Source organism: Chroicocephalus ridibundus, chromosome 3, assembly GCF_963924245.1.
Source record: "Chroicocephalus ridibundus chromosome 3, bChrRid1.1, whole genome shotgun sequence".
Lineage (NCBI taxonomy): Eukaryota > Metazoa > Chordata > Aves > Charadriiformes > Laridae > Chroicocephalus > Chroicocephalus ridibundus.
Window position 1 is genome coordinate 128149522 of NC_086286.1, and position 27596 is coordinate 128177117.

The window sequence follows — 27596 nt, forward strand, 5'->3', positions numbered from 1 at the left end:
TTCCTCCTCCCCAGCCCAAAAAAACATGATTCCCAAGAGCCCCAAGACCATTTACCTTCACGCTGGGCTGCTGAACACCCCCAGCCCCTGTGCTCCCATCCCACTGCTGGATTTGTGGATCCATCCAGGACAGCCGCTGCCAACCCCTTCACCCCGCTCCTGCCCCCGCTGCATCCCAGTGGGGGACGTGGGAGGGCACGGACCCTGCGAGCATCCCCTGCCACCATCCCCTGCAAGCAGCCCCTGTGGGCACCCCGTACGAACATCGCCTGTGAGCATCCCTGCAAACATCTCCTCTGAGCACCCCCTATGAGCATTCCCTGCAAGCAGCCCCTGACAGCACCCCCTGCGAGCATCCCATATGAGCACCCACTGCGAGCACCCCGCATGAGCAGCCCCTGCAAGCAGCCCCTGTGAGCATCCCTGCAAACATCTGTGAGCACCCCCTCCCAGCATCTCCTGCCAACATCCCTGCGAGCATCTCATGCAAGCATCCGCTGTGAGCATCCCTACAAGAACCCCCTACCAGCACCCCCTGCGAGCACCCCCTGCGAGCATCTCATGCAAGCATCCCCTGCCAGACTCCCTGCAAGCATCCCCTGCAAGCATCCCCTGTGAGCATCCCCAGAGAGCATCCCCTGTGAGCATCCCTGCAAGCATCCCCTGCAAGCATTCCCTGCAAGCATCCCCTGCAAGCATCTCCTGTGAGCATCCCTGCAAGCATCCCCTGCAAGCATCCCCTGTGAGCATCCCCTGCGAGCATCCCCTGCAAGCATCCCCAGAGAGCATCCCCTGTGAGCATCCCTGCAAGCATCCCCTGCAAACATTCCCTGCAAGCATCCCCTGCAAGCATCCCCTGTGAGCATCCCCTGCAAGCATCCCCTGTGAGCATCCCTGCAAGCATCCCCTGCAAGCATCCCTGCAAGCATCCCCTGCGAGCATTCCCTGTGAGCATCCCCTGTGAGCATCCCCTGCGAGCATCCCTGCAAGCATCCCTGCAAGCAACCCTGCGAGCATCCCCTGTGAGCATCCCTGCAAGCATCCCCTGCAATCATTCCCTGCAAGCATCCCCTGCAAGCATTCCCTGTGAGCATCCCCTGTGAGCATCCCTGCAAGCATCCCCTGCAAGCAACCCTGCGAGCATCCCCTGTGAGCGTCCCCTGTGAGCATCCCCCACAAGCATCCCCTGTGAGCATCCCCTGTGAGCGTCCCCTGTGAGCGTCCCCTGTGAGCGTCCCCCACAAGCATCCCCTGTGAGCATCCCCTGTGAGCATCCCCTGTGAGCATCCCCTGCCAGTATCCCCTGCCAGCATCCCTGCAAGCATCTCATGCAAGCACCCGCTACGAGCATCCTCAGCAAGCACCCCCTGTGAGCATCCCCTGCAAGCATCCCCCACAAGCATCCCCTGTGAGCATCCCCTGCGAGCATCCCCTGCCAGACTCCCTGCAAGCATCCCCTGTGAGCATCCCCAGCGAGCATCCCCTGTGAGCATCCCTTGCCTGCATCCCATGCAAGCATCTCCTGTGAGCGTCCCATATGAGCATCCCCTGCCCACATCCCCTGCCAGCATCCCCCGTGAGCATCCCCCGCCAGCATCCCCTCCAACTCCTGACCCTGGCATCTCCTCGGCAGCTCCGGAGCGAGTACATGCAGAATTACGCCAGCAAGGTGAGCGAGGGCATGGCCCTGCAGCTGGGCTGCCTGGAGCTCAGGTACGTGCCTCCGCGCTCCTGGCCCCCCTGAGGGCTGGGGAGGACGGGGAGCGGGCTCTGGGGCCGGGGAGGGTTTTGCGGGAGAGTTTCCAGCTCTTTCTTTGCCCTGGTGGGGGGACACGGCGGGGGGACGCGAGCGCAGGGCGGCTGTCTGACGTCCCTCCCTTCTCGCAGGAGGTTTTATAAGGACATGCCTCAGAATGCGCTGGATAAGAAATCCAACTTCGAGTTCCTGGAGTGAGTAGGCAGAGCCCGTCCCGCCAGGAAAGACCCCCTTATCCCTAAACCCCCCACCCCATCCATCCGGCCCCGTGGGGCAGGGGTGCTGTAGGTGGCCTTCCTCATCCTCCCGCACCTCCTCATCCTCCCGCACCTCCTCATCCCACTGCAGCTCCTCATCCTCCCTCATCCGCCCGCAGCTCCTCATTGTCCTCATCTTCCTGCAGCCCCTCATTGCCTTCATCCTCCCTCATCCCCCTCATCCTCCCGCAGCTCCTCATCTCCTCCACAGCTCCTCATCCTCCTAGAGTTCTTCATCCCTCCACAGCTCCTTATCACCCTCATCCCCCTCATCCTCCCACAGCTCCTCATCCTCCCTCATTCCCCTGCAGCTCCTCATTGCCCTCATCTTCCTGCAGCTCCTCATTGCCTTCATCCTCCCTCATCCCCCTCATCCTCCTGCAGCTCTTCATCTCCTCCACAGCTCCTCATCCTCCTACAGCCCCTCATCGCCCCACAGCTCCTCATCATCCCGCAGCTCCTCATCCTCCCGCATCCCCCCAGAGCTCCTTATCACCCTCGCCCCCCTCATCCTCCAGCAGCTCTTCATCCCACTGCAACTCCTCCTTCTCCCACAACTCCTCATTCTCCCACAGCTCTTCATCCCCCTGCAGCTCCTCATCCTCCTTCATCCTCTCTCATCCTCCCGCAGCTCCTCATCCTCCTTCATCCCCCTCATCCCCCCCGCAGCTCCCGGTCCCCCCCCCGCAGCCACCAGCGCTGCCGATGGGCAGGGTGCGAGGAGAGGGAGACGGGAACCTTTCACCCTGCGCTGGGTGGGCGGCTTCTCCCCCAGGAGCACCCCCTTGCCCCCCAGCACCCACTTTGCCTGGTGCATTCCCCCCCCGCCCCTGGCACCCTGCAGCTCCCCAGGGACCCCCCCCCCCGCAGCCCCGTGGGGCCATTAACGTGGGCGGGGGTCTCTGCTCTGCAGGAAGGAGGTGGGCCTGGACCTCTTCTTCCCCAGCCAGATGCAGGAGAACCTGAAGGTGAGGACGGGTGCGGGGGGGTGCCCGGGCTGGGTGCCCTCCTGCGAGGTGTGTGAGCGCGCCCCACGGGTGCCCGCGCGCGGGCACGGAAGCGCGCACATCGATTTGCCCGGCTGCGCACGTTGTGCTGGCTACCCGTGAAGGTGTGTCTGCGTGCCCGCAGCCGCCTACACGCGTGCACACATACGCGCGGGCGGGGGCCGGGGGGCGCGCACCGGTGGGTTTGCACGTACGTGTGCGCGCGCGGCCGCCCACGCTCGTGGAGCGTTGCGCACACTCGGGAAGGTGCGTCTGCCTCTGCCTGTGCGTTCAGACGGGGCCCTGCGTGCTCCCGTGTGTGTCGGCGCGCACTGGGGAGGGGGGGGACTTGCGCGTGCAGGCACGTCCGCTCACACGCGTGACGGAGCATTTGCGTGCCCGTGCCTACGACCGCACGCGTGCGCGTGCTTACGGGTGCAGGTGGGCGCATCTGCTCGCACGCGTGGTGACGCGTCCGCGTGCACACACACGTGTGTACCTGCGCGCGCGTGGGGCTGTGTGCGCAGGTTGGTTTGCACACGCGTGTGCGTGCCCGTCTGCCCGCCCTCACCTACCTGTGAGGGAGCACGCGCACACACAGAGGCGTGCTGGCGTGCACGCGCGTGTGGATACACAGGGGTGTGCGCACAGGTGTAAGTGCGTATTTTGCAGGCCAGTGCACGCGCGTGTGTGTTCACGTGTGTGCACGTGCCCATGTGCGTGCAGGTGTCTGTGTGCGTGTCCATGTGTGTGTATGTGTGTGTGTGTGTGCGTGTGTCCATGTGCGTGCACGTGTCTGTGTGTGCATGTGTCCGTGTGTGTGTCCTTGTGTGTGCATGTCTGTGTGGGTATCCGTGTGTGTGTCTGTGTGTGTGCGTGTGTCCGTGTGTGTGTGTGTACCCATGTGTGTGTCCCCATGTGTGTGTGTGTATGCATGTGTGTGTGTATGCATGTGTGTGTGTCCCCATGTGTGTGCGTGTCTGTGTGTGTGTCCGTGTGTGCATGTCCATGTGTGTGTGTCCGTGTGTGTGCATGTGTCCGTGTGTGTGCATGTGTCTGTGTGCGTGTGTGTCCGTGTGTGTGCATGTATCTGTGTGTGTGCGTATCTGTGTGTGTGTGTATCTGTGTGTGTGTCCGTGTGTGCGTGTCTCTGTGTGCATGTGTGTTTCCGTGTGTGTACATGTGTGTGTGTGTATCTGCGTGTGTGCATGTGTCCATGTGTGTGCACGTATCCATGTGTGTCTGTGTATCCATGTGCGTCCATGTATCCATGTGTGTGCATGTGTCTCTGTGTGTGTCCATGTGTGTGTGTGTATCCATGTGTGTGCGTGTATCCATGTGTGGGTGTCCGTGTGCGTGTGGGTGTCCGTGTGTGTTCATCCGTATGTGTGTGTGTGTCTCTGCGTGTGTCCATGTGAGCGTGTCTCTGTGTGCATGGGTGTGTGCGGGTGTCCGTGTGCACGCTTGTGTCCGTGTGTCCGTCCCGGTGCAGCTCCCCCCTGCCCGCCGCGTCCCCGCCGCCTGCCTGGCACGTGCCCAGGGTGGCGAGCAGCCGCTGTGCCCGCAGCCCAAGCAGTTCCGGAAGATGATCCAGCAGACCTTCCAGCAGTACGCGCTGCTGCGGGAGGAGGAGTGCATCCTCAAGTTCCTCCACACCCTCGCCACCTTCGCCAACATCGACCAGGAGAGCTACCGCTGCGAGCTCATCGTGAGTCCCCGGGCGGGCTGGGCTGGGGTGGGAATGGGATAGGGATGAGGATGGGGATGGAGATGGGATGGAGATGGGGATGGGATGGGGATGGGATGGGCTGAGGTGGGATGGAATGGGGATGGAGACAGGGATAGATGGGGATGGGATGGGATGAGGATGGGATGGGGATGGAGATGGGGGTAGGATGGGGATGGGATGGACTGAGGTGGGATGGGCATGAGGATGTATGGGCATGGGATGAGGATGGGATGGGGATGGGATGGAGATGGGGATGGGATGGGGATGGAGATGGGGATGTATCGGGATGGGATGGGATGAGGATGGGATGGGGATGGAGATGGAGATGGGATGGGGATGGGATGGAAATGGGGATGGGATGGACTGAGGTGGGATGGAATGGGGATGGAGACAGGGATGGATGGGGATGGAGACAGGGATGGATGGGGATGGGATGGGATGAGGATGGGATGGGGATGGAGATGGAGATGGGATGGGGATGGGATGGGCTGAGGTGGGATGGAATGGGGATGGGGATGAGGATGTATGGGGATGGGATGGAGATGGAGATGGGATGGGGATGGAGATGGGGATGGGATGGGCTGAGGTGGGATGGAATGGGGATGGGGATGAGGATGTATGGGGATGGGATGGAGACGGAGATGGGGATGGATGGGGATGGGATGAGGATGGGATGGGGATGGGAATGGGATGGAGATGGAGATGGGATGGGGATGGAGATGGGGATGGGATGGACTGAGGTGGGATGGGGATGAGGATGTATGGGCATGGGATGAGGAAGGGATGGGGATGGGATGGAGATGGGGATGGGATGGGGATGGAGATGGGGATGGGATGGGGATGGGATGGACTGAGGTGGGATGGAATGGGGATGGAGACAGGGATGGATGGGGATGGAGACAGGGATGGATGGGGATGGGATGGGATGAGGATGGGATGGGGATGGGGATGGAGATGGAGATGGGACGGGGATGGGATGGGCTGAGGTGGGATGGAATGGGGATGGGGATGAGGATGTATGGGGATGGGATGGAGATGGAGATGGGATGGGGATGGAGATGGGGATGGGATGGGCTGAGGTGGGATGGAATGGGGATGGGGATGAGGATGTATGGGGATGGGATGGAGACGGAGATGGGGATGGATGGGGATGGGATGAGGATGGGATGGGGATGGGAATGGGATGGAGATGGAGATGGGATGGGGATGGAGATGGGGATGGGATGGACTGAGGTGGGATGGGGATGAGGATGTATGGGCATGGGATGAGGAAGGGATGGGGATGGGATGGAGATGGGGATGGGATGGGGATGGAGATGGGGATGGGATGGGGATGGGATGGACTGAGGTGGGATGGAATGGGGATGGAGACAGGGATGGATGGGGATGGAGACAGGGATGGATGGGGATGGGATGGGATGAGGATGGGATGGGGATGGGGATGGGGATGGGGATGGGGATGGAGATGGAGATGGGACGGGGATGGGATGGGCTGAGGTGGGATGGAATGGGGATGGGGATGAGGATGTATGGGGATGGGATGGGGATGGGATGGAGATGGAGATGGGATGGGGATGGAGATGGGGATGGGATGGACTGAGGTGGGATGGAATGGGGATGGGGATGAGGATGGATGGGGATGGGATGGAGATGGAGATGGGGATGGATGGGGATGGGATGAGGATGGGATGGGGATGGGATGGGATGGAGATGGAGGTGGGATGGGGGATGGAGATGGGGATGGGATGGACTGAGGTGGGATGGAATGGGGATGGGGATGTATGGGGATGGGATGGGGATAGATAAGGATGGGATGGGGACAGGAATGGAATGGGATGGGGATGGGGATGGAATAGGGTGGGGTTGGGATGGGATGGGATGGGATGGGGATTGGATGTGAAGAGATGGGGATGGGATGGGATGGGATGGGATGGGATGGGATGGGATGGGACACTCTAGCTGTTAATTAGCCCCGCACGGTGGGGCCGCGAGCTGCCACCCAAAGCATCCCCTGGCAGTGTCGGGGCAGTGCAGAGTGGGATGCTCGCAGGCGGCAGCGTGGACAAAGCCACCCTGCCGTGGCTGCTGCCTGCCTTGGCCCCCGGGCTCGCAGGGGAGCTCGGCCACCCTGCGCTCAGGGGAGACCCCGCGGGGAGTTTCCGAGGCTTGGGAATCGCTTGCTGTGATTTCCAAGGGGGATTTCCGAGGGGGAGCTGAGCATCTCTCCCCTCCCCGCAGCGTGGGGTTGCCCTGGGGGGGGGCCTTTTTGGAGGATGCCGAGTGCTGAGAGGGGCCGGGGGGACAGCGGGGGCTCTGGGGACCTTCCACGCCCAGGGGTCTGAGCCCGGTGGGGGGCAAGCCGGTGTCTGAAGCTTGCTGAAGCCCTTTGGGGTGAGAAAGCAGCAAACCAGGAGCGCTGGGCACCCCTTTGGGGCCACCCACACTGGGGTCCTTGCCTTCTACCACCCGCCACCCCCTCTCCAAACCGTCCCCTCTCCGAGGTGACTTTTTCCCAGGGTGTCACAGCAGGTTGGAGGGGGGGGAGACCTGGCTCTGGGAGTACATTCCCCCCCTTCCAAATTCACATCCTCCTTCTGCTGCCCTCCCCAACCCCCCAGCAAGGGTGGAACATCACGGTGGACCTGGTCATCGGACCCAAGGGCATCCGGCAGATGACGAGCAAGGAGGCCAAGGTATGGCGGGAGGTGGCGGGGGGCAGTTTTTGGGTGCTGGGATGGGGAGTGGGGGGGGTGGCTGCTCTTAAATTGGTGATTAAAGGCGACGCCGGGGCTCTGCCTCCCTCCCCAGCCCACGTGCTTGGCCGAATTCAAGCACATCAAGTCCATCAAGTGCTCCAGCGTGGAGGAGGGCCGGGCTGTGCTGCAGCTGGGGCTCAGCGGCACCCCCCAGGTGAGGAGGCGTTGGGGGGGGGGATCGGGGGTGCTGGGGGTGGGGGTGGCATGGGGGATGCCGTGGGCTGCCATCGCATCCCTGCGGGTTAGGCAGGACTCGGTGGATGGCCACCGAGAGACCTCCTGCCTCCAGTCCTGGCCAAAGGAAGACTGTCCCCCAAAGAAAAGCACCTCCAAGCTGTCCTGGGGGTGTCGTCGTCCCCCCCCCCCAAAACGTCCATCCCTGCCTGGGGCTGGTTTGGGGCTGGGAATGTTGGCGGGGATGTCTTGGGATGCTGGGAAGGATGATGGAGAATCTGGGATCCACGGCAGAGCAGGGAGGTGGTCACCGCGCTACGCCAGGGCGGAGAGGAGCGGGGGGACCCCCATCCCAGCATCTCCCCCCCCCCCACCCCGGCTCTGGGCTCACCCGTCCCCCCGTCCCTGCCGTCTCTCCCAGTCCCTGGCTATCAAGACGGCTTCTCTGGCCGAGGCGGAGAACATGGCTGACCTCATCGATGGCTACTGCCGGCTGCAAGGGCACTTGGAAACCTCCCTCATCGTCTTCCCCAGGAGAGGTGAGCACCCTGGGGGGGGGGCACCGACCCCGGCAGGGTCCCCATTCGTACCCCCCCCGAGCCCTTCTCCGCTCTCTCCATGGCCACGGCATCACCCGTGGCTTGGGAGTGACCCCAGCTGAGACCCACCAAACTCACTGCACGTGTGGTCGAGCCATTGCTAGGGGGGGAGCGGGGTTGGGGGGGAAGATGCCGGGGTCCATCAGGCTCCGAGGGGGGCGTCTGGGAAATGACCGTCTGCCCTCCTCTCCGCAGAGCGGGAGAAGAGGATCAGCCTGCCGCAGATCCCGGCCCCGTGAGTAGCGCCAGGCCCCGGAGCGGGGCTGGGACCCCCCATCCCGCGCCCCCCCATCCTGGTCCCTGACCCCCACCTCCTCCCACCCCACAGGCACCTGGAGGAGAGACAGTCCACCCTATCCGACAGCGTGAGCGTGGGTGAGTTTTGGGCTCTTCTCCTCCCTCCCCACCAGCCCCGGGGGGGTGCAGGAGGGGCTGTGGGACACGGGGCCGCGGGGATTTGGTGGGGTTTGGTGGGGCTGGACCCCCCCCCCTCCCCCCAGCCCTTCGCCTGGGGGTCGAGACGCAGCCGAGCATCCCGAGGGAGGGCCAGGCTGGCATCCCGCACGCTCCTGATGGCCACAGGGCTGCAAGAACCACCCCCCTGCAAGAACACCCCCCCCCGCAAGAACCCCCCCCCGCAAGAACCCCCCCTGCAAGAACCCCCCCCCTGCAAGAACCCCCCCCCGAGCTGCCCGAAACCCTGCCTGCAACCTCCTTCTTGCCCTAGATTCCGATATTTATGCTGAAATCCCCGACGAGTCTTCACGACCGAGGTCTGGAGGTAGGTGCCACCCCCCTTGGGTGCCCCACTTGCCCATCTCCCAGCCCCCCAACCAAACCCTCCCGCCTCCTCCTGCCCCCCCCCCCCCAACGCCGCCAACCAATTTCCCCACCCCGTCCTCCCAAAGCTGGGAATGAAGTTTTGCCGGCGCTTCCCACCTCACCCCCACCCCAGAAGGAGCTGGCATGACCCCATATGCCATGGGGCAGGACCCGTGGGTCCTTGCTGTGGGGGGTGACGGTGAGGGTTGGTACCCAGGGATGGCCAACGTCTCCTTCTTCGGATGGGGGCTCTGCCCGCGGGTGGGCAGGGGTGCAGGCAGCTTCTCGCCCGCTGGCACTGCCACCTCTGCCCTGTCCCTAAAGTCCAGCACTACGGGATCTCCCGGGAGGACGTCACGTTGGGCAGGATCCTGGGAGAAGGCTTCTTCGGAGAGGTCTACGAAGGGATCTACACCACCCCGGTGAGCGTCCTGCCCTCCCCCTGCCCTGCCTGCCTCCCCCGCCGCCGGAGGGAGCGGGGCAAAGCAGCCCCCACCCCTCCTGCTCCTTGCAGAAAGGGGAGCGGGTCAACGTGGCGGTGAAGACCTGCAAGAAGGACTGCAGCCCGGAGAACAAGGACAAGTTCCTGAGCGAAGCGGGTATGTCGTGGGGTCCTGCTGCCTTTTGTGGGGGGACACAGCGTGCTCAGGGTCCCTCCTCAGGGCTCACATAGCGGGGCAGAGGACAGATTGGGGGGGGGGGCTGGCGGTGCCTGCAGCACTGCAATGGAGGGGTGTTAGGGGCAGGGTGGCAGAACCCTGCGCTGGTATCTTCTGGTCCCTGCTTGGGGACAAATCGCCGTTGCAACACAGGACAGAGCAGGAGGAGGGAGGTGACCTGTGCCCTCGCCCCTGTGACATGGCTGTTCTCCAAAATACCTGGTTTATGGGAGGGGTGGCTACCGGGGCGGGGGGGGCGGGCAAAGAAAGGCTGCTGGATCCTTGCATGATCCACCACCTGGATGTAGATCCCTGGGGAGCTGGAAACCGGGAGCCCCGAGCCCTCTGAGGACATTCTAGGGTATCGCTGGCAATTCCTGCCGCTCTGTCCGTGGCTCCATGGCAGAGACCTGTCCCCACACCCCAGGTTTGGGGTCCTGGAGAGGGGACATCCCCCCCCCATTGCAGGGTGTCTGATGCGGTGTCTCCCTGCAGTGCTGATGAAGAAGCTGGACCACCCCCATATCGTGAAGCTCATCGGCATCGCAGAAGAGGAGCCCACCTGGATCATCATGGAGCTCTACCCCTACGGAGAGGTGAGCAGGGTCCCACCACCGGAGCCTGTCCCGTCCCCCTGCCACCCTTCCTGCCCCCTGCGCAGTCCCCCCGGTCCCTGAGCCCCCCTCGCTCGTCCCGTTGCAGCTGGGGCAATACCTGGAGCAGAACAAGCCCTGCCTCGCTGTGCCCACCCTCATCCTCTACGCGCTGCAGATCAGCAAAGCCCTGGCCTACCTGGAGGCCATCAACTGCGTGCACAGGTAGGACAAGGAGGGAAAAGGAGCTGGGGAGGATGCCGGGAGAGGCAGGGGACAGCAGGGACTGTGGGGGGCAGGCAGGTGGGGAGCAGGAGCGGGCAGAGGCAGACAGCTTCCTTTGCTGCAGACCCTTTTTGCAGACAGGCGAGCTGCTGTGAGCTCTCCTTCTCCATCCCTTCTCCATCCCTTCTCCATCCCCTCTTCCCACCCAAGGATCTCTCTCTTTGCTGGGTGCGAGCTCTCCTTCTCCATCCCTTCTCCATGCCTTCTCCATCCCTTCTCCTTCCCTTCTCTTTCCCTTCTCCATCCCTTCTCCTTCGCTTCTCCATCCCTTCTCCATCTCCTCTCCACCTCCTTTCCCTAGCCAAGGACGTCTGTCCTTACTGGGTGCGAGCTCTCCTTCTCCATCCCTTCTCCATGCCTTCTCCATCCCTTCTCCATCCCCTCTTCCCACCCAAGGATCTCTCTTTTTGCTGGGTGCGAGCTCTCCTTCTCCATCCCTTCTCCTTCCCTTCTCTTTCCCTTCTCCATCCCTTCTCCTTCGCTTCTCCGTCCCTTCTCCATCCCCTCTTCCCACCCAAGGATCTCTCTCTTTGCTGGCTGTGAGCTCTCCTTCTCCATCCCTTCTCCATCCCTTCTTCCTTTCTCCTTCCCTTCTCCATCCCTTCTCCTTTGCTTCTCCATCCTTTCTCCATCTCCTCTCCATCTCCTTTCCCCAGCCAAGGGCGTCTGTCCTTACTGGGTGCGAGCTCTCCTTCTCCATCTCTTCTCCATCCCTTCTCCCCAGCCAAGGGTCTCTGTCCTTGCAGGGATATTGCCGTGAGGAACATCCTGGTGGCCTCCCCAGAGTGTGTGAAGCTGGGCGACTTCGGGCTCTCCAGGTACATCGAGGACGAGGAGTACTATAAAGGTAAGGGCTGTGTGATGGGGTTGGGGCTCGCTCCAACCCTGGGAGGGCAGAGACCATGGTGAGACCTGCTCTGCCTGTGCTGGGGCTGCTCCATGCCCCTGGCACTGAGCACGGCCACCATCTGTCTCTCCCTGCAGCGTCTGTCACCCGTCTCCCCATCAAGTGGATGTCACCCGAGTCCATCAACTTCCGTCGCTTCACAACGGCCAGTGACGTCTGGATGTTTGGTGGGTGGTGGGATGGGGACGGAGCGAGGTCCTTGGCATCATGTGCTTCCCGTGGCATTGTCTGGATGCACAGGGACAAATCCTGCTCCGGAGAAGGGGGTCATCCCAGCCTTGCCCTTGGGGAAAGGGCTCCAGGGACAGAGCTTCCTCCAATTCAACCATCATTAGGTGCTTCCTCCTCCTCCAGTGAACTCAAGATGGCTGGGGGGATGAGTTAAACTCTACCTCCTCCAGATATCCTCCCAGCTGGCCATCCCCATGTCCTCTGGGCCTCATCTGTCCATCTGTCCTTCCCTAGCATCCCTATGGCCAGCAGTGACCAGGAGCTGGGCTCCTTGCAGCTCCCTGGGAGATCAGGCAACCCTTTCCTTGGCATTTTTCACCCAGGGACCAGAAAGGCCGAGCAGCCAAGTGACCTGGTGTAATGCCACAAAGAGTGGCAATGTCACCAGGTTCCCCGAAACCCAAGTGAGGGGCTGGTCCTCTGGCTGTAGCATCAGTTGAGGTTGCTCATGTTGCTCCCACAGCCGTGTGCATGTGGGAGATCCTGAGCTACGGCAAGCAGCCCTTCTTCTGGCTGGAGAACAAGGACGTGATCGGGGTGCTGGAGAGGGGTGACCGCCTGCCCAAGCCTGACCTCTGCCCTCCCGTCCTCTACACCCTCATGACGCGCTGCTGGGACTACGACCCCAACGAAAGGCCCAAGTTCAAGGACTTGGTTTGCAGCTTGAGGTGAGCAGGGAGGTGGGGGGGACCAACGAAGAGGTAAGGCGTCCGTGGTTTGATGGAGGGGTGGGGGAAGGAGAAAAATGAAGCCATGCAAGATTTTGAGTCTGGAGTTTTCTGGCCAAGTACGAACTCCAAGGGCCACTTGAGACCATTTGAGACCATCTGAGACCACTTGCTCCCCGGGTGGTGGTGGTGGTGCCTGGGCTGAAATGGAAATGCTTTGCTTCCTGGGGAGAGTCCTGACCGCACGTCTGATGGAGACCAGCCATGGTGATGCTGGTGTGGTTGGCCATGACCAAACTATGTCCTCCCCATCCTTTCCCTTTGCTCTTCCCATCCCTCCTTTTTCCCCTCATGTTTTCCATGGACCATCCAGCTCAAGCTTCTCCACGCTCTGGGCTGTGGGAGATGTGCCAACGCTCCCTCCTGGGGCTGTCACCCTCCACGGCGAGACACTGGCCCAGGTTGCCCAGAGAGGTGGTGGAGGCCCCATCCCTGGAGACATTCAAGGCCAGGCTTGATGAGGCTCTGAGCAACCTGAGCTAGTTGAAGATGTTCCTGCTCACTGCAGGGGGGTTGGATGAGATGGCCTTTGGGGGTCTCTTCTAACCCAACACATTCTGTGATTCTATGATCTCTCCCTGCAGTGACATTTACCTGATGGAGAAGGAGCTGGCCAAGGAGCAGGAGAGGAACAACCGCCACCGGCCTCCCAAAATCATGGAGCCGCCGTCCTTCCAGGAGCCACCTCCAAAGGTGAGGAGAAGGCAGTGGAGGCAGATTCATCTCCCCACCTCGACCTGCTGATGGGTGCCGCAGAAGTGGGACCTCCCTGATCTTGCACCCACCGTGCGTTTCTCTCTCCTCCGCTCCCCGCAGCCCAGCAGACCCAGGTACAAGCCACCACCCCAGAGCAACCTCCTGGCTCCCAAGCTGCAGTTCCAGGTAAAGTTGCATGGCCGGAGCATCCTGCAGGGACATGAACAAAGGGGTTTGACGCCGAAAAACCCTGCCTGGAACTCAAGTCCTCAGGGGCTTGTGGCTTTTGGGGCTCCGAGATGCCCCACGCCACCACTGAGTGGCCTCCAGCTGCCTTGCCAGCAGGACACCGCGCCACTCGGGGGCTCAGCCATGCCTTGCCCTGCCCGCCCTGTGTTTTTTCCATCCCTGGGAGCTGGCAGGGAGGCGTTAGCCGCAGGGAAGGGCAGTTTGGGCGCTCGGCTGGGAGGAGCGGAGGTTTGGAGAGGACGTTTGCTCTCCGGCAGGACCTGGGCTGAGTGCGGCTGCCCGGGAGCACAGGTCAACCCCTCCGCAGGGACCGGTGCCGGTCCCTGCAGCATCAAGGTGAAACCCTCAAGAGCAACGATTTTGGGTGCTCTTCTGGGGCTGGGCAGGGGTTCAAGCAGCAGCGCGGGAGGTCTTAACCCTGCGCTCAAGGCGAGGAAGAGCTGAGCAGGGAGGAAGATCCTGATCCTGCTGCGTGAATGGGCGTGAGGGCACCTTGGTGCGAAAGCCGGTCTCCCCCGCGTTGTCTGCTCCGTCCGTCCGTCCGTCCGTCTGTCCGCACTAACCGCCCCCCCCATGGCTTTGTTTTGTGCCTGTGCCGCCCCGCTGCTTGCTCCCCCCCCCCGCCCGCCCCCTCCGCAGGTGCCGGAGGGTCTGTGTGCCAGCTCGCCCACGCTCACCAGCCCCATCGAGTACCAGTCTCCGGCCAACTCCCTGCACACCCCGCCGCTCAACCGCCACAACGTCTTCAAGCGCCACAGCATGAGGGTAAGAGAGGGATTTCCCCCTAATCCCGCGGCATCCAGAGGACATCCCGCTCCCCGGTGGCCTCGTCCCGGGGCTCGGTGGCGGGGATGCTCTCGCTGCACCACACTGCGCTCTGTTGCTGCCATCGCCGCTGCTTCCAGCTCAATGTTGCTCCCGACCCGGCGGCGGGAGGAGACAAATCCTGTCACCCCGTGGATGCTGTTTGTGGGCTGGAGGGATGGAGCCTGTGAAGGGCTCCAGGGTGTCTCCAGCCCCCCACCATGTTGCGCGCACATCCCGGTGGAGGCATGTTGGTGGACGTCCCCAGAAATGGGCAGGGGATGGGTGGCTGCCGCTTCTCAGGGCTTTGGGTCCATTCGTCATGCGTGGCGTTGTCACCTGTGATGCCAGCGGTGGTTTGCAGCCTGCGCTCAGTTATTCCAGCCCCAAAATCAGAGCTGGGTGGTGGGACACATGCCGTGATGCTCTGCCTGGCGTGCCGAGACAGCCCTGGTGCCGAGCATGGACACACCATGGCACAATGAGCTTCTCCCCATGGTGGCCCGTGCATGCTGCCCATGGAAGATCCCGGCATGCGGTGGTGGGAGATGTGGGACCAGCTGGTGTTTTCCTCTCCCTGCTGGAAACCCAAGTGCTCCCCAAATTCAGTGTGGGGGTTTGTGGCTGTTGGGGTCTGGTGCATGGCTTGCATGCGCCCAGCGGGGCTCTGCGTCTCGTGCTGAAATCAGGGGGGGCTCTGGCTCCCGAGCCCCCCGGTCACCACCATCTCTGCACACCAGGAGGAAGATTTCCTCCGTCCCAGCAGCAGGGAGGAGGCGCAGAAGCTCTGGGAGATGGAGAGGCTCAAGATGCGGCAGGTCCTGGACAAGCAGCAGAAGCAGATGGTGGAGGACTACCAGTGGCTGCGGCAGGAGGAGAAGGCCCTGGTGAGTGGCCTCCAGCCCTTGCACCCTCAGGAAAGTGGCGGAACAGCCACAGAGTCCTTGAGTTTGATCTTCCTGGCTGGAAAAGACAGTTTTCCTTGGAGGAACGGTCCTTCCAGCAGCCAAACCTCTCGCACCCCTTTATTTCCCGCAGCCGTAAAGGTCTCACGGAGCTGCTTCATTTCAAAAGGAATATTTGGAAACTTGGGCAAATTTTAAATACTTGCGATAGCGTCTTAATAAGCTTTTATAACGCTTTTGAAATAAGGGCTGGAGAGAGCTAATGTGTGACTAATCCATCAGCAAGCGCTGAGACAGGCTTGGGAGGAGACAGAAAATCGTTTTATTTGATAGACTCACGCAGCCCAGCTCCCCTCGCCCCCGGGGCTGTCGGATGCCGAGCGGCTGCAAACAGCTGCTTGAATTAAGCTTCTTTTTTTTTTTTTTTTTTTTTTTTTTTTTTTTGGAGCAGCAGTTTGCGGTTCTGGTACCCTGGGAGCAGGCAGGGAGCAGATAAGGGGGATGGGATGGGATGGAGATGGGACCAACATGAAGCACCTTCCCCTCCCACTTTCCCGGCCCCTGCAGAGATGCGGTCCTGTGATATGTTTCACGAGTCTCCCAGAAATCGGGAAAATCCCTTCTTTTTTTTTTTTCTTTCTTTTTTCCTTTTTTCCATGCCTCTCACAAAGCTTCTCCCCCTTTACAGGACCCGACGGTGTTTATGAACAACAACGCTCCTCCGGTGAGTGGTGCTGGCCCCGCAGAGACCGGGTCGGGGTGTAGTTGGGTGCAGGGGGGTCCTTCTCCTGGGGGTATCTGGATTTGCTTTGGCATGGGTGGGTCATAAATATTTATATATGTGCCTTTCGCTTTGGGAAAATTAATCTGCAACCGTTAACGGGGTGAAATACTGGTGGTCCGGAGCTCCCCACCAGAAGCCCTGGGTGGGGATGACGATGCCTCCTCCCTCTTTGCTGCCTCCAGCCGGGACTTTGCGCCTCTCATTTGCTGTTTCTTCCCTCCGCAGCTGCTCCCGGAGAAGGAGACGGATTACAGTGAGTGCCCAGAGCTGCCCGGGGTGGGGGGCTGCCCCTGACCCCCACCCAGCAGCCTCCACTTCGGGGCTGCAGGCGGGGAGCCCCGTGCTGAGCTGCGAGGAGCCGTGGGGACGTATCCCTCCCGGCTTTGGGATCCTCCATGAAAGAATTCCTGGATCATGGGGAGCAGCTTTGCCGGCCCAAGGACGGGTGGGGGAGGGGGGGTGTCTGCCCGTCTCGGTTATGGGGGTCCGAGGGGGTCTGACCCTGTGGGGAGGTGGCACAGCTGGGGTGGGTCAGGGTGCCCAGACACAGTGGGGCACGCTTCTCCATGCTGGTGTGGGACGTGGCATGGGTTCCTGGGGTCTTGCAACGTGCCCGTGTGTCCGGGGGAACAGCCGGAGTGACTCTCCTTCTTTCCCTCACTGACGGCGTAGCGGAGTTCACAGGGCCCCCGCAGAAGCCTCCCAGGTTTGGGGCACAGGTAAGACCTCCCTGAATGGGGCCACCATGGTCCCAGTCCTCTTCCTGCGCCTCCATCATCCCTCTGCATCTGCAGGATGGGACGTTTCTGTCTCTCCCAGGCCCCAGAGGGGTCAGATAACCCCAGCAGCACCGGGCTTGCAGGTGGGAGGCGGATGGGTCTGGCCAGGGCTCCCCACAGCTGTTGGTCTTTCCCTCCTTGCCCTCTCGGTCCATCCGATCCCATTGTGTCCCCATTCCCTGGCAGTCCATCCATCCAGCCCCCACCGCCAACCTGGACCGCACGGATGACACCGTGTACAGCAACGTCATGGACCTGGTGCGGGCTGTGCTGCAGTTGAAGAACGAGATCAGCCTCCTGCCCCCAGAAGAGTACATCATCGTGGTGAAGGTAGGGACGGCAGGGAGGGGGCAACACCAGGGGAATGGGAGGGAGTGGGGAATGAGTCTGCTGAGCAGCTCCCACCAAGCACCCCCCTGAGGAAGGCCTTGCACATCTAGGAGGGAGCATTTCCAACCTTCCCACCTCTTTCTTTTGATCCTTGGGTCAATGCTGAGAGAGTTTCAAACATGTCCTACTCCTCCATTGGGTCCTTGGGTCAATGGTGGGAGCATTTCCAGCATGCCCTGCTCCTCCGCTGGGTCCTTGGGTCAATGATGAGAGAGTTCCCAACATGTCCTACTCTTCCGTTGAGTCCTTGGGTCAATGGTGAGAGCACTTCCAGCCCTACTCCTCCATGCAGTCCTTGGGTCAATAATGGGAGAGTCTCCCCTCTCCCGAATGGGATCCTTGACTCAGTGACACAGACTGTTCCCGTGTCCCACTTCCATGTGCCCGTGCCTGGAGTCATCCTAACCCTGCCTCCCTCCCCGCAGAACGTGGGCCTTTCCCTGCGGAAGCTGATCGGCAGCGTCGACGAGATCCTGCCCATCCTGCCCGCTGCCTCCCGCACTGAGGTAGGACCCGGGGGGAAGGAGGGGGGCCTGGTGTGGGGTCGGATGCTGGTGACACACCTGTCTGTAACCCCTGTGTGTCATGGTCAGATCGAGGGGACCCAGAAGCTGCTCAACAAGGACTTGGCCGACCTCATCAACAAGATGCGCCTGGCACAGCAGAACGCTGTCACCTCGCTGAGCGAGGAGTGCAAGCGGCAGATGCTGACGGCCTCCCACACCCTGGCCGTGGATGCCAAGAACCTCCTGGATGCCGTGGACCAAGCCAAGGTCCAGGCCAATCTAGTGAAGCTGTGCTTGGAGTGAAGGCAGGGGTGGAGGAGAGGGAAGGAGAAGGGGTGGGGAAGGAGAGGAGGAGAGGGACCGCCACGCTCCGGTCGGCGGAGATGGGAGGAGAGCATTGCGGAGGAGCTGGCTTTTGTGTGTCTCCCATGGCCTCGCCGTCCTGCCCTCCCTGTCCCCCCTCCTCCTGCAGCCGCTTCTGTCTTTAGCATCGTCTTGTTGGTCTTCTGAAGAAGGGAGGCATCTGGTGATTCGTCCCTGGAAAGGGCTGGGGGGGACCTGGCCGTCTCCGAGGGCAGCTGAAGATCCCTCTGGCTCGGCAGCTCCCCAGCTTCCCGCAGGTCCGTGTGTCCGTCCCTCGGCCCCTCCGAGGACAGACGGCCGCGGGCGGCATGTCGCGAAGGGGACCTGGACCCCGCTCCTCGCCGCCGGGAGCCGGGGGTTCGTGGCCGCTGGGGGAGCTGGCATCCCAGGGGTCCCCAGGGGCCATCGGAGCGGTGGCCGGACGGACTGTTTGCATTTCTTTGTACATTGTATAGAAGAGTTTATTTAACGATGGGAGGCGGGTCCGCATGCCGCGGTGGAGCCGGTTCCGGCGCCCGTGGTCGGAACATGCCCAGGTCCAAGCCTGCAGAGCATGGGGAGGAATGGGACCCCCCGGACTGCAGCCTTCGGTGACACAAACCAGGAGAACGGTGCCTCTTCCAGCTGAGTTTTCTCCGAGCTGCTCTGTGTAAGCGACAACGGCAAACCACGTCTCTGTTCGGTTTGTGCTTTGAGTTGGGAACCGTACGGTTCGGGCTTTTCCCCAGCATCTTCCCACAGCGCTGTTCATTCTGGCTGAGATAAACCGTGCACAAAGCCCTGCTGTGCCTGTGCCTGCCTGTCACCCTCCCCTACGCTGGGGACAAGTCCCCTGGTCACCAGCACCTCCTTGGAAAGAGGTTGCTCCGCTCAGACCTGAGCCGTCTCACCAGCGTGGGGAAGCACCATCCTGGTGGCAGCATCCCCCCGGGAGCTGCTGGGGTGAACCTGGGTCTGGTGCATCCACGTCCTCCTTGGAGCCCCATTTCCCTCCCGTTGAGCCCACAATCCCTACGAGGCTCCTGGACTCCCCCTGCTCCCACCCCAAGGTTTGCTAGTGAGGGTATCTACGGACTTTGGCTTTTCGAAGAGCATCAGGGTCCGTGGCGGAGGCTGCTGGGAGGTGGTTCACGCGGGATGGCACGGCCATGAAGACGGGCTCCTCCCCGCCAAAAGAAGGATGTTTGCGGGGTTCTGGTGACATGTTGGTGGGGTCACCCCAGAGCTTGCACCCTGGTGGCCTCATCACCCAGAGAGGGGTGGTGGGTGCTGGCTGTGGCTGGCGAGAAGGGTTAACGTGGGAAGGGGAGCAAGTTCCCCCTCTGTCTCATGGCGGGGGGGGGTCTGCTGAAGGCGTCCTATGGGCTGGCAGCGACCAGGGCAATGGGCATCCCATCCTGTCCACCTCTCCGTCACCCCAGAGTGACGCAGACCCAGCCAAGCCAGAAGTTATCCTCAGAGGAGAGCGCTCGTGCACTCTCCAGCCCTGAAGCCCGTGCGTAAGCGGGGTCGGGGGTGACACACACATGAACCCACACACGCATCCAGCCACACCTGGGCTCCCTCCCACATCGCGTTTCTCAGCCCTGTGTGCACACGCTTGGACCAGCACCGAAGGCTGCGTGAGTGGCTGCAACCCCCTCGGGATGGGCACATCCCTCCGTGGCATCATTTATTCCAGCCCATTTCACTCCTGAATCACAGAACCACAGGATCCCAGACCGGCAGGGGTTGGCAGGGCCCTCTGGAGATCATCCCGTCCAGCCCCCGGCCAGAGCAGGGTCACCCAGAGCAGGTGGCACAGGAACGCGTCCAGGCGGGGTTGGAATGTCTCCAGAGACGGAGACTCCCCCACCTCTCTGGGCAGCCTGTGCCAGGGCTCTGCCACCCTCACAGCAAAGAAGTTCCTCCTCACGTTGAGATGGAACTTCCCATGGTCAAGTTTGTGCCCGTTGCCCCTTGTCCTGTCCCCGGGCACCACTGAGAAGAGCCTGGCCCCATCCTCTTGCCCCCCGCCCTTTAGCTATTGCTGAGCATTGATGAGATCCCTCTCAGCCTGCTCTGCTCCAGCTGAACAGCCCCAGGGCTCTCGGCCCTTCCTCAGCACAGAGATGCTCCATCTCTTGATCATCTCGGTAGCCCTTTGCTGTCCCCTCCCCAGCAGTTCCCTGTCCTTCTGGACCCGGGGAGCCCAGAACTGGCCCCAGTGCTCCAGCTGTGGCCTCCCCAGGGCAGAGCAGAGGGGGAGGATGACCTCCCTCCACCTGCTGGCCACACTCAATGTGTTTTCTGAAACGCCCTCAGCCTGCATCCAGCACCGTGACGGGTCGGGCTCCTGGAGGAGAGGAAAAACCAGGAAAAACCTGGTGTCTCTCAGGGCATGGAAGAAGAGAGGAGGTGCTCTATAGCATGGGTCTTTTCGGGCACGTGGAAGCTAGAAATTAAAAGCTAGATTGCAGCAGTCATCAGAGACAGGCGGTTTGGCATCTAGCGTGGGATGGAGGGGAGGATTCACTCAGGATGGACCTCGGCAGCGCAGGTTCCCCCGACACCAGCGGAGTCCACCAGCCTCGGCGTGAGGCAGCAGCCCTGAGCTCCCAGGGTCCATGGACGCTCTCTGCCCGTGGCTGGGTGGGTTATCCTGTTCCACAGGGTGGTTTTTCCCTTCCAAGCCACCCCCATTTCTGGGTCGGCTGTTCCCGTCTCCCTGCCGCCCCGAGCTCCAGTGTGGGATGGTGTGGAAGGAGCCGCTGGTGTCAGCGGGTTGCAGAGGGTCTGTGCCTGGGCTGGGCTTTGCAGAGCAGGGACATCTCTCTCCTCCCATGGCTGTACCCCTTCTGCATGGACCATCCAAAGCCTTATTGCCTGCCCCACGTCATGCATGACTTCACCAGCTTGCGGTCCTGAGCACCCTGAGGTCATAAAGCAGGTGGGATGTCCTCTCTTCTTGCCCAGCACGTTGGAGTCACAACCAGAAGCAGCGCTCGGGTTTTGTGTAGGATTTGCAGCAGCTCGAGGAGACAGAGCCTCTCCTAGATGCCTCCAGCCTGTGCTTGGGCAATGGAGAACCTGTAGCATGCCTTTCTCCATGCCAGGATGGTTGTGACCACCGTGGGCAGGATGGCAGGTGGCCATCCCTCCCCACCATCCCCAGGTCACCCCTTAGCACAGCCCTTGCTTCACACTGCATTTCCCATCCAAGGGTCCTCCATGGTTGCACCCATGTCCTCCCAGGGAGAGGGAAGGTCTCCTCCCAGGAGAACGGACCGTGCATCTCCTGCCGTCCCCACCACAGCCTGGCCCAGCCCCTAGATCATCCCCGCCAGGTAGGGCGGGAGGAAGAGCCCCACGGTGCCCAGCAAGCAGACGATGATGAACATCCAGAGGAAGATGCGGTCGATCACCATGGCCACGTACTTCCAGTCCTCCTTCACCTGTGGAGCAGAGAGGGACTGTGAGCGCGGGCAGAGGATGCAGCCCCCCATTCATGAGGAACCCTTGGGGTTAGGAGACCACCGGGGGCTTCCTCTGCATCCACTGTTTGCCTCAGGGCAAGGACATAGCCCATATCTTGGGAAATTCCTGGAGCAACAGGGATGTGGGATGGACCTCTCCAGGGAGGCTGCTTGGGGCAGAGCTAACCCCACCTGGGGTTTTCTGAAAGCAGATGGCTAAAAGTTGGGGTGCAGCCTCTGAGCTGGGTCCCAGCAGGGCACGCTGGGCCATGTCTGCTCTCCGAGGGCAGGACAGGGACCTCCAACATCCCCGCAACTGGCAAGGACAGGAGCTGGAGGAACCCTCAACCAACCCTGTGGACCAGGCATCTCCCAGGAGGTGGTTGTTGATCTTCTCTCCAGCTTTGGGTCATAGAATCAAAGAATCCTCTAGGTTGGAAAAGACCTTTCAGATCATCGAGTCTAACTGTTAACCCAGCACTGCCAAGCCCACCACCAACCCGTGTCCCTCAGCACCACGTCTGCCCGGCTTTTCAGTCCCTCCAGGGATGGCGACTCCACCACTGCCCTGGGCAGCCTCTTCCAATGCTTCACAACCCTTTCCAGGAGGAAATTGTTCCCAATATCCATCCTAAACCTCCCCTGGCACAACTTGAGGCCGTTTCCTCTTGTGCCGTGGCCTGTTCCTTGGGAGAAGAGCCCGACCCCCCCTGGCTACCCCCTCCTTTCAGGGAGCTGTAGAGAGCCAGAAGGTCTCCCCTCAGCCCCCTCTTCTCCAGGCTGAACACCCCCAGCTCCCTCAGCCGCTCCTCACCAGACTTGTGCTCCAGACCCCTCACCAGCTCCGTTGCCCTTCTCTGGACACGCTCCAGCCCCTCAAGGTCTTTCTTGGCGTGAGGGGCCCACAACTGGACACAGCCCTTGAGGTGGGTCCTCAGCAGCCAGGAAACCAACCAGGGGTGCCATCATGGACCCCCCCATGGAGGTAACAAGTGTGGGACCCCCTGTCCTCAACCCCCAGCCCTTGGGGGCACCCACTCACCGAGAAGTCAGCATCTTCGGCTCGCAGGTGGTCCGCGATGTACTGCACCCCTTCCAGGGCCTTCAGGATGCTGGGGGACAGCATCAGCCCCCGGTCTGAGCCCGCCTCCTCCTCCTCCTCCCCCTTGGGGGGCACCCGGGGGGCTGAGCCTGCCGATGCCTTCCCAGCTTGGCGCCCACAGCCGTAGCGGCACTGGGCACCCTGGCTGCGGGAGCCCGCCTGGGATATGCGGCTGGGGTATGTCTTCTCCTCCTCTTCCTCCTCCTCTTCTTCCTCCTCTTCCTCCTCCTCCTCCTCCTCCCACTTGTCATCCACATCGGTCTCCAGCCAGCACCGGGAGGTGCTGAGCCTCGTCCCCGGGAGGTCGTACTGCCCCGTGGTCCCCTCGGGGGGAGGCAGCACCGGGGGTCGCTTCATGAAGAGCCAGCGAGGGATGAAGTCCAGGAAGAAGCTACGGACCCAGCGGGGCATCGTGTGGGTGCTGGGGGAGCGGTGGTGGACGTTGAGGACGAACACGGTGATGATGATGGAGAGTGTGACGAAGATCATGGTGAAGAGGAGGTACTCGCCGATGAGAGGGATGACCAGCGAGGTGGACGGGATGATTTCCGTGATGAGCAGCAGGAAGACCGTGAGGGAAAGCAGGACGGAGATGCAGAGGGTGATCTTCTCCCCACAGTCAGAGGGCAGGTAGAAGACCAGCACGGTCAGGCAGGAGATAAGCAGGCAGGGTATGATGAGATTGATGGTGTAGAAGAGCGGGAGGCGACGGATGATGAAGCAGAAGGTGATGTCGGGGTAGATCTCGGTGCAGCAGTCATACTTCTTGGAGTTATAGGTGCCGATGGCATTTATGATGGCCCACTCGCCGCTCTCCCAGTAGTCCTTGAGGTCCACGTGGTGCTCCATGTTCTCCAGGTCGATCTTGGCCTTGTCGTAGGTCCAGGAGCCGAACTTCATCTTGCAGTTCTGCTGGTCGAAGGGGAAGAAGGTGACGTCGATGCTGCACGAGCTCTTGTAGATGGCGGGTGGCACCCACTTCACCTTCCCATTGGAGAAGAGGTGGGCCTTTGTCATGTGGGTCACAGCAAACTCCCCGTCGGCACTGCAAGGGTGGGGAGGTGGAAGGTCAGAGGAAGATGAAGATTTTCCTCCAGGAAATAGAGCCAGGAGCAAACTCAACTGTCAGGGCTGGGATGAGCTTTGATTTGGGGCTGTGGCCCCATCGTGCACCCCTGCACGGTGCTGGGTTCACCCTCCTGGGCATCATCCACAGTATGGAGATGGGTGGGAGTGGGACATGGGGAGACAGATGCAGGCTGATTTGCATCCTTACCAGTGGGGTGGGATGGGGGGCAGGAGGTCTGGGGGGGCTACCAGTGCCAGGGAGCTACTGGAGTGAGATGGGATGGGATGGGATGGGATGGGATGGCATGGCATGGCATGGCATGGCATGGCATGGCATGGCATGGGATGAGCTGCTGGGATGGGATGGAATGATGGGATGGGATAGGATGGGATGGGATGGGATAGGATGAGCTGCTGGGATGGGATGGAATGATGGGATAGGATAACGGGATGGGAGAGGATGGTGGATCTGGCCCTAGGGGTGCCCCATCTTGGCAGCACCACTCACTTGTTGTAGAGCACGATGTCGGGGATCCAGATCATCTCGGAGGGCACGCGGATGGAGGTGACATTGTCAAATTCAGCCGGGTCCCAGCGCAGCTTGTAGTCACTCCACTCCTGGAGGGAGACACAGAGGGGAGGGCGTCAGGTGGCCCTCAGTCTGGTGGGAACAAGCTCCCCAATGCCACCTTCCTCCTCCTCCTCTGGCAGCATCCCTCCAAGGAACAGCACCATGGAGGTGCCACCAAGCCCCCCTGGGCAGGGGCTTTCTGCCCCAAATGCTGTGCCCTCCTCCTGCCCTTGCCCCAGAGAGGGAACAGGCAGGCTCCTACCTGTTTCAGCCAGACGTTCGTGGTCATCATTTGGTTCTTCTCATCCTGTTGTGGGAAAGAGGGAGAGATGAGAGGAGACAGTCAGAGAGAGAGCCCAAGGGTTTGCCGCATCAGTGCATCGCCCCCAGAATTACTGCTTTCACTTTCTGCCCTCCGCCACTGGGGTTCAGCTCCTGGGAGCAACTGATACCAGTACAAGTCCAGGGGAGGTTTAGGATGGATATTAGGAAAACGCTTCTTCACCTAAAGGGTTATCAAACACTGGAAGAGGCTGCCCAGGGCAGTGGTGGAGTCGCCATCCCTGGAGGGATTGAAAAGCCGGGCAGACGTGGTGCTGAGGGCCATGGGGTAGCGGTGGCCTTGGCAGGGTTGGGTTGATGGTTGGACTCAATGGTCTCAAAGGTCTTTCAGCCTTAAAGGTCTTCTCATGTCTTCCAACCTAAAGGATTCTGTGATTCTGAGAGTATGTTTCCCCGAGATATCTGCTCACTAGATGGCAGCAAGAAACAGCATACGGCAGCGTACAGCTGAGCTTCTCCGACGACGGATGGACAAATGTCCGGTCCCGTGGATAGGTGGGTGGAAGGATGGGTAGGTAGATGGACAGATGGATAGGTGGACAGATGGATGGGTGGATGGGTGGATAGATGGATAGGTTGATGGACTGGTGGACATATGGGTAGGTAGATGGGTGGATAGACAGATAGGTAGATAGGTTGGTGGGTGGACAGGTGGGTGCACATGGGAGGAATGAGCGAGGGATGGATGGACAGACAAACCCAGAGGTGCCCCGGGGGCAGGTAGACGGTGGATAAGGATATGGCAGGGGTGGAGAGCTGCGTTTTTCCTTGGTGCTCTCCTGCTGTCAGGGGAAGGGAGGGTTTGGGTTGGAGAGAAGGGGTACACACACCCCTGCTTGTTGGAGGTCTGGGGGAGGCAGACCAGGTCATTTGTCACCCGCTGGAGGTGGCCAGGAGGTTGCCGGTGCCCAAACCCAGCCTTGCACCAGCATCCCCAGGCCCTGGTATGTCAGACCAGTAGGACCGACTGGTGAAAGGACAGAGTGATGCAGGACTGGGGTCCCCACCAGCGGGCTACGCACCACGTCGATGAGCTGTGCAATGGAGAGCCCGAACTTCACGATGACCACGTCGGAGGTGTTGGGCACCGGCCGTGACCAGCGGTTGTAGCCGGTGAAGAGGTGCTTGAAGAGACGCTCCTCGGCGTGGCTGCCGCGCTGGTCCGGCAGGCAGGAGGCTGCGGGGACACAGGGATGGGGACAGGGTGGGGGAGAGCTCGCTGACCCCCCTTCCACACCCCTGCACCCCACTGGAATGGGGTGGCAAGCCCCCTCTCTGCTGCAGCAGGCAGGGATGCCAAACCCCACCCCGGGATGGGGAGAGGGGAATTAACCCCCTCAAATCTGCCCCACGCCCCTCCCAGGAGCGGAGAGCGGTGCAAGGTCAACCACGCAACGCTGGCTGAGAAAATCCCACTCTTGGATGGCTGAGGTCCCTCTCCCAGTCCCCTCCAGCCTCTCTTACTGGTGCTAACTGGTTCGGCTTTGCAAGGTGGAGGCTGGCACGGTCTTTGGGACCCCTGCAGCCTGCCCAGAGACCATCCCTCGGGCAGGGCTGGGATGAGCACAACGCTCTTTGCTCTGCCTAGAAATTGTTGGCGTTGGTCTTTGGCGCCGTCAGCTCGCGGTGCATCGCTCGGCCGTCCTTGTAGACTGCAGAGCCCCATAAATTTCCACCAGCAAGTCGAAGGAGGCCGAGGGAGGGAGGGAGGGAGGGAGGGAGGGAGGGAGGGGGGGAAGGCTTTGTGCAGCGATGTGCAACCAAAGAGATGTTGTACGGGTGGCTCTGCCCTGAAGAAGGATGGGTGCACGACCTCATAGCATGCCCCATGCCCCATGGAAGTTCTCCCCGCTGGGCAGGAAAGCCCAGCAAGGGGTCCCGGTTGTTCTACTTTGGCCAGGGACAATGTGCTGAGCAGCACTGAGGGTCTTAGAGGCACTGGGGAGTGCTGGTCCCAAGTGAAGGGAGAACCAAGATGCCCAGATCCTGGCAGGTCTTGCATTACTGGGGGGGGTAGAAGAAAAATCCATTTTTTTTTCCATCCCTCTGACATTTCTAGCTTGCAGAGGATGGATCTGGGGTCCCAGAGGTGCATCCCCTGGGGGGGGTGACCAGAGCATCTTGACACCACCCAGCTGCTTGGGTGGACGTGAACCCCGTCCTAGCACAGCGCGTGGGGAGGACACCATGCCAGCGTGGAGACTGGGGATGCTGAGGTGCTGCATGGGGGTAAACTGGGAGAGAACTGGTTTTCCATGCACATGCACCACAGCCCCCTCAGCTTCCCCTCCCCTCTCCCCAGATTTATCCTCCCCTTACCCGCCTGGAAGGTGACGAAGCACCAGGCGATGAGGGGGACGATGCCATGGGACAGCCACCCCATCCTCCTTGGACTGCTGTCCCGCGTGGACACCCTCCCTGGAGCACTTTGCAAAGCCCCCCGCGAGGGACCAGCGGAGCGATGAGCTGAGATGGTGGTGGGAAAGGATGCTCAGCAGGGAAAGCCACCACAGGGGACCTCCAACGGGGTGTCCTGCATGTCCCCACCGTTAGCAAGCACTGGAGGAGCCACAGATGGAGCTGGACGTGGGCTCAGCAGGGACACAGCTGGGCCAGGGTGGGTGCGTGGTCTGGGACGCTCTGCCAAGTCACCTGCCCCACATTTCATTCCTGGAAAGACAGCGAAAAACGGCACCATCACCGCGATGCCACCGCGGCATGGGTCTGGGAGGTGCCGGACCCGCTGTGGTCCCCTCAAAGCTGCTCCCGGCCGCGAGCAGGGATTGGAGCTGATCCGAGCTGCCACCGTGGCAGAGCCAAGGGAAAATGTCCCCAAAGCATCTGCTCCTGGTTGACTGAGCGCTCCTCGGGCAGGCAGGGTGCGATTCTGGGCAGTGTCAGTCACAGACAGACAGCTGGACCCTGTGAGTTAAAGCGAGGGGTGTCTGTCCCCATGGTGACACCCATGAATGAGTAGCAGGGATGGAGCCCAGTGCTCCAAACCTTACTGGAACGACCAGAAAACAACTGTTTTCAACCATCCCTCTGCCCTCCCCAACTCGGAGCTGCTTCGTGCCCTGGGAGCGGGGGAGGGAGAAGG

General features: G+C 61.4%; 2 protein-coding genes across 7 annotated transcripts in view; one reads left to right on the forward strand and one right to left on the reverse strand.

The window, feature by feature from the left end:
- The window catches only part of PTK2B (protein tyrosine kinase 2 beta), a 40537-nt gene extending 21800 nt beyond the window's left edge, over positions 1-18737 (forward strand). For 5 of the 6 annotated variants that reach the window (XM_063330767.1, XM_063330763.1, XM_063330766.1 and 2 more), the window contains exons 5-31: positions 1634-1713; positions 1888-1950; positions 2927-2981; positions 4567-4707; positions 7347-7421; positions 7537-7638; positions 8080-8197; positions 8453-8492; positions 8586-8632; positions 8985-9038; positions 9404-9501; positions 9594-9678; positions 10234-10334; positions 10441-10556; positions 11363-11463; positions 11601-11690; positions 12218-12422; positions 13067-13175; positions 13299-13364; positions 14067-14192; positions 14972-15118; positions 15825-15860; positions 16146-16173; positions 16584-16639; positions 16886-17029; positions 17515-17595; positions 17683-18737. In XM_063330767.1, the coding sequence (XP_063186837.1) occupies positions 1634-1713; positions 1888-1950; positions 2927-2981; positions 4567-4707; positions 7347-7421; positions 7537-7638; positions 8080-8197; positions 8453-8492; positions 8586-8632; positions 8985-9038; positions 9404-9501; positions 9594-9678; positions 10234-10334; positions 10441-10556; positions 11363-11463; positions 11601-11690; positions 12218-12422; positions 13067-13175; positions 13299-13364; positions 14067-14192; positions 14972-15118; positions 15825-15860; positions 16146-16173; positions 16584-16639; positions 16886-17029; positions 17515-17595; positions 17683-17898 (2580 nt within the window). In that variant the 3' untranslated portion in view covers positions 17899-18737. The remainder of the gene's footprint in view (positions 1-1633; positions 1714-1887; positions 1951-2926; positions 2982-4566; positions 4708-7346; positions 7422-7536; positions 7639-8079; positions 8198-8452; positions 8493-8585; positions 8633-8984; positions 9039-9403; positions 9502-9593; positions 9679-10233; positions 10335-10440; positions 10557-11362; positions 11464-11600; positions 11691-12217; positions 12423-13066; positions 13176-13298; positions 13365-14066; positions 14193-14971; positions 15119-15824; positions 15861-16145; positions 16174-16583; positions 16640-16885; positions 17030-17514; positions 17596-17682) is intronic. The other variant, XM_063330764.1, reaches the window with a different exon arrangement.
- A 1002-nt stretch (positions 18738-19739) lies between these two features.
- Positions 19740-26879, reverse strand: CHRNA2 (cholinergic receptor nicotinic alpha 2 subunit). Its single transcript, XM_063330769.1, has 6 exons — positions 26816-26879; positions 25519-25673; positions 24417-24461; positions 24092-24201; positions 22456-23560; positions 19740-21392 (listed from the first exon to the last, which is right to left on the reverse strand). Exons 1-6 carry the CDS (start codon positions 26877-26879, stop codon positions 21267-21269), a joined length of 1605 nt encoding a protein of 534 aa, XP_063186839.1. The 3' UTR covers positions 19740-21266.
- Positions 26880-27596: the final 717 nt, after the last annotated feature.

Coding starts and splice junctions, on each gene's coding strand:
- CHRNA2 (XM_063330769.1), bottom strand. CDS start 26,879: ATGGGGTGGCTGTCCCATGGCATCGTCCCCCTCATCGCCTGGTGCTTC. Junction 25,674..26,815: donor CTTCGTCACCTTCCAGGCGG/GTAAGGGGAGGA, acceptor GTGTCCCCGCAG/CCTCCTGCCTGCCGGACCAG. Junction 24,462..25,518: donor TTGCACAGCTCATCGACGTG/GTGCGTAGCCCG, acceptor TTCCCACAACAG/GATGAGAAGAACCAAATGAT.